Raw genomic sequence first — 13804 nt, forward strand, 5'->3', positions numbered from 1 at the left:
ACGATACTGAAACTCTGGGACTTGTTTGTACTCGGGAATGGAAGACATGGCACTGCCCTGAGTGCATCCTGATGGCCTCCTTCTGTCTCCTCACCAAGGGCACTGCAGTGATTTCAAGATGGCCATAGACTCCAGTTACCATTGGCTCTGGAGTCAGACAGCCTGGGTTGAAATTCATGCCCTAACACTCATCAGCTGTGGAACTTTGAGCAAGTAACGTATCCTCCTGATACCTCAATGTTTGCTTCAGTAAAATGGAGATTTGGGGCCACAGCGTTGTATGCCCATTCAACTTTAAGGGCTGCCATTCACATTATAGTCTATGCCAGATAATAGCCTCTCCCTAATGACTTTACAAGATTATTTGAAGATTAAGTGAGATGATATATGCAAAACCTTGTCAAACATTGCTGAAGGACGTGTCCATTGGGTACAGTCTTTTGGTAAGTAATTTGGCAGTATCTATGAAACTTTACATTGGACATGCCCTTTGTCTCACAAGAAGCTACAGATGAGTGATGATACTATCACCACTACAAACCTTACAACGCCAGTCTACTAGGTAAATATCTGAGGATTATCTAATTATCAACCTAATTCCAGTGCCAGTACAGCCTAAGCCAGAAGATAAAAAGCTTTGTGGCAGAATTGGAATTGTAACCAGTCCCTGAATTAGAGTTGTAACGTTGGGACCACCACTCTAAAACAGTGACAGCCATAACAGAGCACTACAGAGGCTAGCAGGAAGTAAATACTTCCCTGCTTCTGGGAGATGCCGCCAAACGAAAGCTTCCAGATATTCTCTGACCATATAGTATTCTCTCCCTCCATTCCTCTAGTGGACATTCTCCAAAAGCAAACAATAACATGCATATGCCTGCCCCCATACACACTCATATACATTTCACCTGCATCACACACTCCCATGTGCAGGAACTCATACTATCCACCTGCCAGGGAGTTATTTCTGAACTATCCAGTGATGAATGAGCAAATGCTTATTTCTGTCCCTGGCTTATGTGATTATATTACTTTATCATCTTTCGTGTGACTAATAAATCAAGAGTTGATCCCACAAGACAATAAGCGATCTGAAACCCAAATCTCAATTGTTGTTGGTTAACTGCCTTTCTGTTCAGCCCTCCGAAATGACGTCAAATACATTTAAGAACTGGTTTTATGGTGAGCATAAATCTCCAGGACTTAGTTGCACCTTAAAAGAAAATGTATCATAATCTCACGTGGTCTACAAGGGCCTCTCCTTTCTGCAGTATACTAATTTAGTTTTTGATTTTTTGTTTTAAGAGGGGGTCTCAGTCTCTTGCCCAGGTTGGAATGCAGTGGCATGAACTTGGTTCACTGCAGCCTTGACCTTCCAGGCTCAAGCAATCCTCCCACCTCAGCCTTCCAATTAGCTGGAACCACAGGTGCATGCCACCACGCCTGGCAAATTTTTAAATTCTTTTTAGAGACGATGTCTCATTATGTTGCCTAGGTTGGTCTGGTCTCGAACTCCTGGGCTCAAGCAATCCTCCCACCTCGGTCTCCCAAAGTGCTGGGATTACAAGTGTGAGACACCATACCCAGCCTGCAGTATACTAATTTAAAACCAGTTGCCAAAAGATGGGAAAAAGCAATTTACAAAAGCAGAAATATAAAGGCCAATACTATAAAAAGATGCCACCTTACTATTTTTAAGAACAAATTAAAACAATAAGGAGACACCATTTTTGCCTACTTGGTTGATAGAATTTTAGAAGACAGAATATCCAGCGTTGGCAAGCCTGTGGGAAAATGAGTCACTCTTACACACTGCTAGTGGGATTGCCAATTAAGTATTTTTTTTCTGAAGGGCAATTTGCCATTATCTATGGCAATCTTAATTGTATATAATTGTGTGTATCCTTTGACCCAGCAATTTCATTTCTACCAATTCATTTTAGACAAATATACAGATAGACAAAGATGAGGGTACAATGATATTTATTGCAGCATTGTTTATAATCAAGAACAATTGACAAACCTGCATGTCTATCAATAAGTGACTATTTAGGAAAATTGCTACCTCTATACAATGGAATAGTGAAACAAACAAGATAGGCCTCTATAGTCATGGAGAGTTTTTCAAGGCTTACTATTGTGTGAAATGGGAGTTACATTAAGTGCAGGTGCAGTATTATCCTATTAAAAAGTGAAAGAAAAATATGCAGGTAGTATGTCCACAGAAAAAAGTCTGGAAGAGCACATATTAAACAGTTAAGAATGCTTATTTTTAGGTGTGAGATTTAGGGAAATTTTTTACTTCTTATGTTACTTATTTCAGCATATTTGCATGTTTTAAAAAATCATGCATTACACTTATAATCAGAAAAATAAAGATGGATGGGTGGATGGATAGATAGATGAATGGATGGAGAGAGGTATGGATGAGTGGATAGGTAGACAGATGGAAGATGATAGACAGATAGATAGATAGATAGATAGATAGATAGATAGATAGATAGATAGAGATAGATAGATAGAATCACTGTGGCCTTACTTAAGATTCTGCAGATATAGGTAAATTCTGCTTAGACATAAACAGAAGTGTGGTGTAGTGCAGTCTAAAAAGCCAAATTTGAGTCCCAGTTCTGCCTCTTACTAGCTGTGTGAACGTAGGTAACAGATGCCTGTGAAAGCTCTCAGCACAGTGTCTGGCACATAGAGAGCACTATATAAAAGTTAAATAAATAGCTCATATCACTTCTCCGTGCCTCATTCTTCCATAGCAAGATGGGAATAATAACTGCCTACCTCACAGGGCCATGGTAAAAGGTGATGCAATCATAACTAACATTTAGATTATGTGTGTGAGAATGTTTATAAACTGTGAAACCCCATGTTAATTTCAGTCGCAATGTTTGCCTAGGTCACTATTAGAAGCCTCTTCCTTCCTCCACAACCTCTTTTGCACCCTCACACGTGGAAGCCCACCTGAGCTGAACCCCACCGCAGCCTCTGGGCCTCTAGCAGGACTCCGAGGAGGCCAGACTGTGACAAGACGGAGAAGGGCTTTGCCCTTCTGTTTGGCCAGGCAAGCAGCGTTCTCTGCCGGGCCTCTCAAGGGCCTGCTTCAAAGGCCACTTGTGTCTTTGCATATGATTTCGCTATCCATTGCAGATGTCTGCTTAGATGCTGCCATCTGTTCCCTGGCAATTTTCAAGTCCAAATTGCATGATTGCTCCCCTGAAGCGTGTTCTCTCTTGATTTGGCTCCTCTGTGTCTCTTCGCCTCTATCCACTGTTTCCTTTTATTTTAAATGACATTTATTGTCTTCCTTACTTTTTTTTTTAGGTGTTTTTTCCATTATAAAAGTGATAGTGTATATGTTTTCTTAAAGAAAAACTGAAAAGTATTAGAAAGTAAAAAGATGAAAACAAAGCCAGCCAGAGAGTCCCACCACCCAGAGATAATCACCATTAACATTTTGGTATATTTCCTCAGTTTTTTTCTGTGCACAGACTTCGCTTGTTTTTGTGAGGCTGAGATCATATTGTAAGGAAAATTGGGTCCCCTGCTTTTCTCACTCATAGCATAAGTGTTTTCCATGTTAGGAAAAACTCATCATAAATCTCACTTAAATTACTGTTACTGCCCTAGGAGTGCCAAGCACCATTTTATTTGTACTGGGAAATTTCATATAACATAAAATTTACCATTTTAACCATTTTAATGTCTACAATTCAGTGGTATTTAGCATATTCATAATGTTGTACAACTACCACCATTATCTAATTCCAGAACATTTTCATCGTCCAAAAAGGAAACCCTGTACCCATTAAGCACTCACTCTCAATTTGCCCCTCCCCTCCAGCCCCTGGCGACCACTAATCTGCTTTTTGTCTCTGGATTTGCCTGTTCTGGACATTTTATATAAAGAGAGTTAGACAATATGTGTCCTTTCGTGTCTGGCTTCTTTCATTTAGCATAATGTTCATCCATGTTGTACCATGTATCAGTACTTCATCCTTTTCCACGGCTTAATAAGATTCCATTATATGGATATATCACATTCTGTTTATTGATTCACATTAATAGACATTTGGATTGTTTCTATCTTTTGGTTACTATGAATAGTGCTGCTATGAACATGCATGCCATTTATTTTGTTTGAACACATGTTTTCATTTATTTGGGGTATAAATGTAAGAGTAGAATTGCTAGGCTATATAGTAACTCTATGTTTCACTTATTGAGTAACAGTCAAACTGTTTTTCACAGCAGCTGTACCATTATATATTCCTACCAGCAATGTATGAGGGCTCCAATTTCTCCACATCTTAGCCAACACTTGTTGTTTTCCACTTATTATTGTTATTGTCATCCTAGAGATTATGGAGTAGTATCTCATTGTGGTTTTGATTTGTGTTTCCCTAATGGCTGATGACATTGAGCATTTTTTAAAATATGTTTGTTGCCATTTGCATAGACTCTTTGGAGAAATACATGTTCAAGTCTTTTGCTCATTTTTAGTTGGGTGGCTTGTCTTTTTCTCCTTGAGTTGTAAGCATTCTTCGTATATTCTGAATACTAGAACGTTATCAGATATATGACCTGCAAATATTTTCTCCCATTCTGTATTGTCTTTTCACTTTCTTGATAGTGTCTTTTGATGTGTAAAAGTTTTTAATTTTAATGAAATTCAAAGTATTGAATTTTTATTTTATTGCTCATGCTTTTGGTGTAATTTCTTCTTCTTTTTTTTTTTCTTTTTTTCTTTTCTTTTTTTTTTTTTTTTTGAGATAGAGTCTCACTCTGTCACCCAGGCTGGGGTGCAGTGGCGCAATCTTGGCTCACTGCAACCTCCGCCTCCTGGGTTCAAGCGATTCTCCTGCCTCAGCCTCCCGAGTAGCTGGGACTACAGGCATGTGCCACCACACCCGGATAATTTTTTGTATTTTTAGTAGAGACGGGGTTTCACCGTGTTAGCCAGGATGGTCTCAATCTCCTGACCTCATGATCCACCCGCCTTGGCCTCCCAAAGTGCTGGGATTACAGGCGTGAGACACCGCGCCCGGCCGCTTTTGGTGTCATTTCTAAGAATCCATTGCCAAACCAAAGGTTGTGAAGATTCTCCCTTATGCTTTCCTCTAAGAATGTTATAGTTTCAGTTCTTACATTTAAGTCTTTCATTCATTTAGAGTTAATTTTCATGTACAGTGTGAGATGGGGAGGTCCAACTTCATTGGCACAGAGTAGGTCCTTTGTAGCTGTTTACTGAATAAATAATTGTATCCTGTATTAGGGCACTGAGTTGGAGGCTAATGGGTGGGCAAATGGAGTGCTGTCCCTTGTGCAAAGGTATCAGGGATGAAGCATCTGGCATAGAATGAGAAGTTCTGAACTGTATAATGAACTCGTGCTCTGCCCTCTGTTTTAGGGAACTATTAGCAAAAGATCAAGGGAGAATTCTCTCTGCCTGTCAGACCCTAAAAGTAATAAATACATTCATTTTAAAAGTCAGTGAGTAAGGCCAGGTGTGGTGGCTCACGCCTGTAATCCCAGCACTTTGGGAGGCAGAGGCGGGCGTATCACCTGAGTTCAGGAGTTTGAGACCAGCCTGGCCAACATGGCAAAACCCCATCTCTCCTAAAAATAAAAAAGTAGCCAGGTGTGGTGGCAGACACCTTTAATCCCAGCTGCTTGGGAGGCTGAGGCAGGAGAATCACTTGAACCCAGGAGGCAGTGGTTGCAGTGAGCCGAGATCTCGCCACTGTACTCCAGCCTGGACAACAAGATCAAAACTCTGTCTCAAAAATAAATAACCAAATAAAATAAAAAGTCAGAGAGAAAAGATTTAAAACTCTAAGAGACAGACAATCTGAATGGTTTTTTCCAGGAAAAATCCCTTTGTTTTCTGCTTATGACAGCATTAAGTAACATCAGACATATCCTATACAGTTTTTTCTACCCTTTCTTAGAAGGCAAAGTTTCTCCTTAAAATGTTCAAGTGTTTCAAAGTTTGGGGGACTGTGATTCCAGGTCCACTGTCCTCTACTACCTTCAGGGAAAAGGACAAATGAGGTTCTTCCATGGTTAGGTACTCTGGGCATGATCTGGTCACTGTTTCTTCCCCATGAGGTAACCTACTTTCCTCTTTTTAATTCTAACCCAATGAGCTTGCCAGAGCATCAGTGTCTGTGTCATTAGTTTGCCAGGGCTGCCCTAACAACATACCACATACTGCGTGGTTTAAACAACAGAAATGTATCATCTCACAGTTATGGAGGCTAGAAGTCCAAGGTCAAGGTGTCAGCAGGGTTGGTTCCTTCTGAGAGCTGTGAGAGAGAATCTGTTCTATGCCTCTTTCCTAGTTTCTGGTGGTTTTGTGGCAATATTTGGTATTATTTGGCCTGTAAGCACATGACCCCGATATCTGCCTTCATCTTTACATGGTGATATCCCTGTGTGCATATATATGTCCACACTTTTTCTTCTTATAAAGACACCAATAATATTGGATTAGGGGCCCACTCTACTGCAGTATGACTTTATCTTAACTAATTATATCTTCAATAACCCTATTTCCAAAGAAGATCACATTCTGAGGTACTGAGGGTTAGGACTTCAACATATGAATGTTGGGAAGACACAACTTGACTCAACACTGTGTAAGGCTCAGAACCCAGCTAACCACCTGGTAATACCTATGAGAGCAAGGTGAGGAGGCAGAGCAGATTTGAGAAAAAGGGCCACCAGAGGCATCAGTTGTGTTTATACTTTGAAGAATCTGGCCACTCTGAGAGTGAGCATTCTACCAAGGCTACTCCATGCCTGCCTCATCTGGGAAGTGTCACTACCCACTCATAAAAGGGCAGGTGAGCAGATACTCACTTGAGCAGGGAGTCTTCTGGCTCTTAGAATCATAAGTCCTTGGAATTCAACATTCTGCAGCACTGAAAAACTTTGTAGACCAGGCCCTGGTCTAGCAGCCCCATGGCTGTCTGAGTAGATATAATCAATAGGCACCTGACACTGGGGAGCTCCATTACCCACATCACCGTGGCCATAGTGTGAACAACCACAGAGAATCAGAGTTACTATCTGCCACCCACTGCCCACACTTTCCACTGGTCTTGTAACCAGGCTAATCCTTAGACAAACCAGGCCTACCAGATATAGAAGTGTCCAACCCTGATCCTCATTTCTACCACCAATCACCAGCCAGAGTTGTCCAACACATCCCTTCCTCTAGTACCTAGGCTGCTGACTCCGTATGTGGTCTGCCAAGAGTTCTTGGCATAGGAGACAGAGGAATTATCCTCACATAGGTAATGTGATTGTTCCTTCAAATCTTGGATTCAAGGCCCACGTCTCACCCAAAAAAAATAGATGTCCTTACTCATAAAGCCAGAAGCTCCCTGAAGAAATTTATTTACTCAACAGTGATGGTCATTGAGCATTGACTATGTGTCAGTGTTAGAGTGCAGTAATAGAGTAGACATAACACACAAGGTCCTTGACCTCGTCAGCTTACATTCCAGGGACTGATGCAGTCAATAAACAAGTAAAGGAAAAAACACAAATTACATACAGTACTCTGAAGGAAGTTGACAGGTTGATGAGTTAGTTAATGGTAAAAGCAGAGATGAGGGGAAAGGAAATGTCTACATTATATAGGATAGTTAAGAAAGGCCTCTCTGAGAGTCATTTTAGCTCAGTCCCAAGGGATGAAAAAAGAGACAGGATACATAAATGTGGAATAAGAGTGACCCAGACATGGGTAACAGTATGTGCAAAGGCCTTTTGGTGGGACTGTGCTTGGTGTGTTTATGGAATAGTAGGAAGCCAGTGTGTCTGGAGCAGAGGGAGAAAGAGGAAGCATGGTAGTAAGTGAAGTGCAAGAGGCAGTGGGAGATCAGATCATGTAGTGCTTTTTAGGTCTCATTAAAAAGTTTGAATTATATTCTAATTTTGATAGGAACTTATTGGCAAGTTTTGAGTAAAACAGTGGTATGATCTGACTTGATATATTAAAGGATCACTCTGGCTGCTGTGTGGAGAATAGACTGTAGTAGAGCAAGAGTGAAAGCAGGGAGACCATTAGGAGGCTACTGAAGTCAGCCAACAGAAAATGATGGTGGCTCAGCCCATGGCGGAGGCAGTTAAAATGGTTTAAAAAGAGAGAGAAGAAAAGAAAAGAAAGCAGTCAGATTTGGGACGTATTTTTGAGGTGGCATGAACAAGACTCAATGGATTAGATGTGGAGGGTGAGAGAAAGGGAAGAACGAAAGATGGCACCTAAGTTAGCATAAAGCTGTGTGCAGAGGAGCCATTTCCAGAAGAGGAAAGACTGCTAATTATTACCTGGCAGTGGAATTACAGGGCCCTCTACTGAGGTCTCTATGTTGTGATGCTAACAGCTCCCATAAGCCCTACCTTGATAGACCAACTCAAAAGTACCTAGGTAACAAAAATCCAAGCCAAGGATCCTAGAAGCCCATCCACCTCTGGGCGATGAACAACATGGGGAAAACAGTATTTCAGACCTACTTTTCAGCCTATGCAATTCCCTATCAATATTTTTACTGTTGATGAAGGAAATCTGTAAAACTTGCTAGCCTGAGACAGAGTATGGTGGTCAGTCACCCTCCTACATGACATGCTCAAACTCAAACAGGCTATCATATGAGCCTTTTTCATCTGTCCTATGCTGGACAAATGTGCTATGCCTGTGCCAACTCAAGGAAATATGTATCTGAAAAAATAAAAAAGAAAGAACATATGCTTCAGAGTCCAGAAGGCATAATTTCCCAGGTGAAATGCTTTGAGTATTGTTAGACAAAATATCTGTTTTTACACATGAAAAAATGCTTAATAGTCATAGGGAAATGCACATCAAAACCACAGTGGAGTATCACTTCATTTCCAATAGGATGGCTATGATCAAAAAGACAGACAATAGCAAGTGTTGACAAGGATGTGGAGAAATCAGAACCTTCATACACTGCTAGTGGGGATGTAAAATGATGCAGCCTCTTTGGAAAATGGTCTGCAAGCTCCTCAAAATGTTAATCATAAAGTTAAATATGACTCTGCAATTCCACTCCTAGGTATACTCACAAAATAAATGAAAGTATATGTCCACACAAAACTTGCACACAAATGTTCATACAGCATTATTCATAATAGTCAAAATGTAGAAACAACTCAAATGCCCATCAACTGGTGAATGGAAAAAAATATGAGGTATATCCATACCATTGAATATTGTTCAGCAATAAAAATAAATGAACTGCTGATGCATGCTCCACATGGATGAACCTTGAAAACATTGTGTAAAGTGGAAGAAGCCAGTCACAAAAGGCTGCATATTGTATGATTCCATTTATTTGAAATGTCCAGAATAGGCAAATTCATAGAGGCAGAAAAGAGATTACTGATTGCCAAGGCCTGGAGTGCTGTGGGAGGAACGGAGAGTATGGTATTTCTTTTGGGGGTTATAAAAATGTTCTGGAATTAGATAGTAGTGATGGTTGCACCACTGTAAATATACTGAAAACCATTGAATTGTATACTTTTAATGGGTGAATTCTATGGTATGTAAATTATATTTCAATAAACGGGTTTATTTTATTTTGTTTTGTTTTGTTTTGTTTTGGGGACAGGGTTTCACTCCCGTTGCCCAGGCTGGAGTGCAATGACGCGATCTTGACTCACTGCAACCTCCACCTCCTGGGTTCAAACAATTCTTGTGCCTCAGTCTCCTGAGTAACTGGGATTACAGGTGCATGCCACCACGCCCGGCTCATTTTTGTATTTTTAGTAGAGACGGAGTTTTGCCATATTGCCAAGGCTGTCTCAAACTCCTGAGCTCAAGTGATCCACCTGCCTTGGCTTCCCAAAATGCTGGGATTACAGGCACCACACCCAGCCCAATAAAGCTGTTTAAAACAAATGTTTTTTCTCAAATGCCAGTCTCTACAACCTTCTAGAACAGTGCTGTCTAATAAAACTTTCTGTGATACGGAAATGTTCTGTATCTGCACTGCCTAATATGGTAGCAACCAGCCACTTGTAGCTATTGAGCACTTAAAATCTGGCTTGTGTTCCTAAGAACTGAATTTTTAATTTAACTTAATTTTAATTAATTAAAACCTAGCCACATGTTGCAAGTAATTACCATATTGGACAACTCAACTCTTGAATTCATACAGAAATTTAGAGTTTCTACTCAAAGTTTATCCTCCACTTCTCCTCTCTCTTGGAATCAGTTTCTCAAGAAAAGATAGACGAGGCAGGGTGGCACACGCCTGTAATCCCAGCACTTTGGGAGGCTGAGGTGGGAGGATCACTTGAGCTCAGGAGTTCAAGACCAGTCCGGGCAACATAGCGAGATCCTGTGTCTATTTAAAATTTAAAAAAATAAAATTTTTTAAAAAAAGAAAAGATAAGGCTTTTTCTGAACCCTGGCTACACAAACACCTTTCAGAAGAACTTCTTTACCTCTACACTCCTACTGTGTCCTGACTCCCCCAACCTAGTTTGTCTCTATAGCATAAAGACTGATTTTCTGACATGGCTCTGGGGCTATCCTGTGTCAAAAGGATTCCTGGTCAGGTTGTCTCTGCATATGTGACAACTCAGGAAAGTTCATTCCGGCCCAGATTGACTAATTGACTATCCAATATAGGAGAAAAAGTTACTGACTCTAGAGGCTAGGTGCCTCAAAAACCCAGCCTCCCACCTCAAGAATGTCACAAAACCCCAGTCTCCCAACTCAAGAATGCTCCAGAACACATGTTACACTCTTTCAGCCAGCAAAGCCTGTCCTACTCCACTTGAGATGTGAGTGTGTGTGTGTGTGTGCCTATGTGTGTGTGTGTGTGTGTGTGTATACATGGTATGAGCAAGACCTTAGGACAACTACTATAGCCCTATGTCTTCAACCCAAACCTATCCATACCCATTACATAGCCAATAGCCAGCACCATTAAGAGGAAAATCATGTTACGGACTGAATGTTTGTTTCCCCCTCCCCTTAAATGCTATGCTGAAGCCCCAACCTCTAATGTGTTGGTATTTGGAGGTGTGGCCTTTGGAAAGTAATTAGGTTTACATGAGGGCATGAAGGTGGAGCCCCTATGATGGGATTAGTGCCATTATAGAAGAGGAAGAAAGCAGAGCTCTCTCTCTGTCTCAGCCTTGTGAGGACACAGAGAGAAGGCAGCTGTCTACAAACTAGGAAGAGGGCCCTCACCAAGAATTGAATCATCTGGCACCTTGATCTTGAACCCTCAGCTTCCAGAACCATGAGAAATAAATGCCCATGGTTTAAACCATCCAATCTATGATATTTTGTTTTGGCAACCTGAGCAGACTAAGACAGAGCACTAGGAAACTGAGTCCCTTGTACAGCCTAAGTCCTAGGCCCTCTTCTCTCATTTATGCCTTATTTTTTATCTCCTGCTCCATTCTGCAACTATTCAGCTCTTGACCTCAGTCTTCATCTCTTCTTTCTGGCTCTGCTCTCACCCCATAGACTTTAATACAGATTTGGTTTCTCCTTCTCAACCCTTGATATTCTTCTATGGAGACAGTTTTGCTCCACACTCTGGCTCCTCCCAGTTAGAGCATCTCTGAGTCACCCTCTGCTTAATCTGGCCTTAATCTCTCCCCAATAATGACCCTCACAGTTGGGAGGCTGGTGACTCATCTGGAGCCTGAAGGGAACTGAACCTTAGTTATGCTGTTGTTTCCAAGGACAGGTTTTTTTTTTTTTTTCCAAGAAGAAAGTAATGAATTTCTTGGTAATCAAAGAACAATTATAATTGAGTGTTTGAGAACCTACAAAAAAAAACTTGTTTGACTCATAAATTTGAGACTTAAACAGTCTGGAAAACCTCGTGACTGCTTTAAATTGACCTCTTCAGGTTAAGGACCTGCACATCTATCATAAGTTTCACTGACCATTGCAAAAATTAGCCGGGCATGGTGGCAGACGCCTGTAATCTCAGCTACTCAGGAGGGTGAGGCAGGAGAATTGCTTGAATCTAGGAGGCAGAAGTTGCAGTGAGCCAAGATCGTGTCACTGCATTCCAGCCTGGGCAACAAAGCGAGGCTTTGTCTCGAAGTAACAATAATAATAATAATAATTTTCATTGACCAGTGATATTCCTCGCAAACCCATGCAAACTTTTCAGTACCACACACTCTTCACTTTTTATTCCATGACTGCACTAGATTCCTATATTCCACTATTCTAGATTGCTCTATACCATGCCCTGTAGCCCTTCACAAAAATCCAATGGAGTTTGTGTCATATACCCCACCACCATACAGGTGTTGAAAGTTTTCATCATTTAAAATTGCATGAATTCATTAAATCAGCACATATGAACCAAGTGCCTAAACTATGTCAAGGCCTGTGTTGGATGCTTTGGATAAAGAAATTGGGAAAATACAGTTTCTTGCCCTTGAGGAAACAGGCAGAGGAAAAATAAATCAACTTCTTAGCAGGTAGGTCAGGCCAGATGACAAAGTTGCCACTGTACCCCGTAGGCCCCATTTCAATCTCTATTATAAGAAACATGGTTCCCCATCAGGCTCTGCATGCAGCAAGAAGCCAGTGTTTGCTCTTGATGGCGATGATGATTTGGTATTTTTGCAGATTAGCTCTTACACCTGAGGACCATTCAAATTAAACCCCAGGTCAATTTCATCAGGCATTGTCACTCACTGGCATTTATGACATTTTAGCTAAGTACTTATGTGCTAAATGAGCAAAGTTATCAACCGAATTTACTTAATATGGACAAGATTTCAGTTTACCAAGACCTTCTCCTGAAGTCTCTAAATTATCAGCTACTTGAGTGAATTGTCTTAATTATCTACTGCAAAATAGAGATAAATTATATTCATTCCTGTCATAGAGTCTAGGGAAGGTCTGGGTGCTTCCAGAATATATGCCCATTGCTTTATGAATCTGTTACCAGCTGTTTGCATGCCTCAGTTTCCCCATCTGTATTCTATGATTCTTGCCATGTGCATATAATGGAGATAGAAAGATGGTATCACAATGCTTCAGACAGCTTTAAATAAAGCATTATGGAGGAGAGGAAACAGCCCAAAAGAAAACCCAAATCTTCTGTTACGTGTGCATTAGCTGCCAAATGGCATTTCAGAGTTGCTTTAAGAAATGTCAAAGGCAGTAGTCCAAGTTACTGCCTGCTTGAGGCCAGTTCTCTACCAGTAGTACAGAATACTGAATGAATGAATTCACTTACTGACACTTCAGCTTCTTCTGTAGCCATACTGACCGAAAGGTGACCATTAAGAGGCAGCCCAGCAAATCTCCATTGGTAGTATTTTTCAAATGGTTTATTTCTATAACCTACTATACATGAGACATTGAAAGAGATAATAAGAATATGTTTTCTTACCTGAGAGAAAGATAAAACTCGACATGAGAATCAATCCATAAAGCTTCTGATATATGATGCGCTCTTTCATTGTCTAAGTCTGTGTTTAAAAAGTCAAAAATATGCCCAGCTCAGATTCAGAAAAGACAATTTCTAAGTGTATGTGACCACACTTCTCCTTTGCATTCCACCTAAGGTTTTTTCCTATTGCTTAAAGTCATGTCAGCCAACCACATGATAGGCATTTACCTGAGATACCCAGCCTGGCTGAAACCTCACTGATGGATTTATCTATATACTAGCTCAACAAATTTTATTGAATCCCTTCTGTGTGCAGGACACTGTGTTGCTCCCTGGGAATACAGTGCTGAGAAGACAAGACACAGATATCTGCCATCATAGGA

General features: G+C 40.7%; 1 protein-coding gene across 1 annotated transcript in view; it reads right to left on the reverse strand.

Moving 5' to 3' along the window:
- LOC105481375 (adhesion G protein-coupled receptor G4) overlaps positions 1–13491 on the reverse strand; it is a 111411-nt gene extending 97920 nt beyond the window's left edge. Inside the window, exon 1 of the mRNA XM_011740908.2 lies at positions 13422–13491. Within this exon, the coding sequence (XP_011739210.2) occupies positions 13422–13491 (70 nt within the window). The remainder of the gene's footprint in view (positions 1–13421) is intronic.
- Between the last annotated feature and the right edge of the window lie 313 nt (positions 13492–13804).

Source organism: Macaca nemestrina, chromosome X (genome assembly GCF_043159975.1).
Source record: "Macaca nemestrina isolate mMacNem1 chromosome X, mMacNem.hap1, whole genome shotgun sequence".
Lineage (NCBI taxonomy): Eukaryota > Metazoa > Chordata > Mammalia > Primates > Cercopithecidae > Macaca > Macaca nemestrina.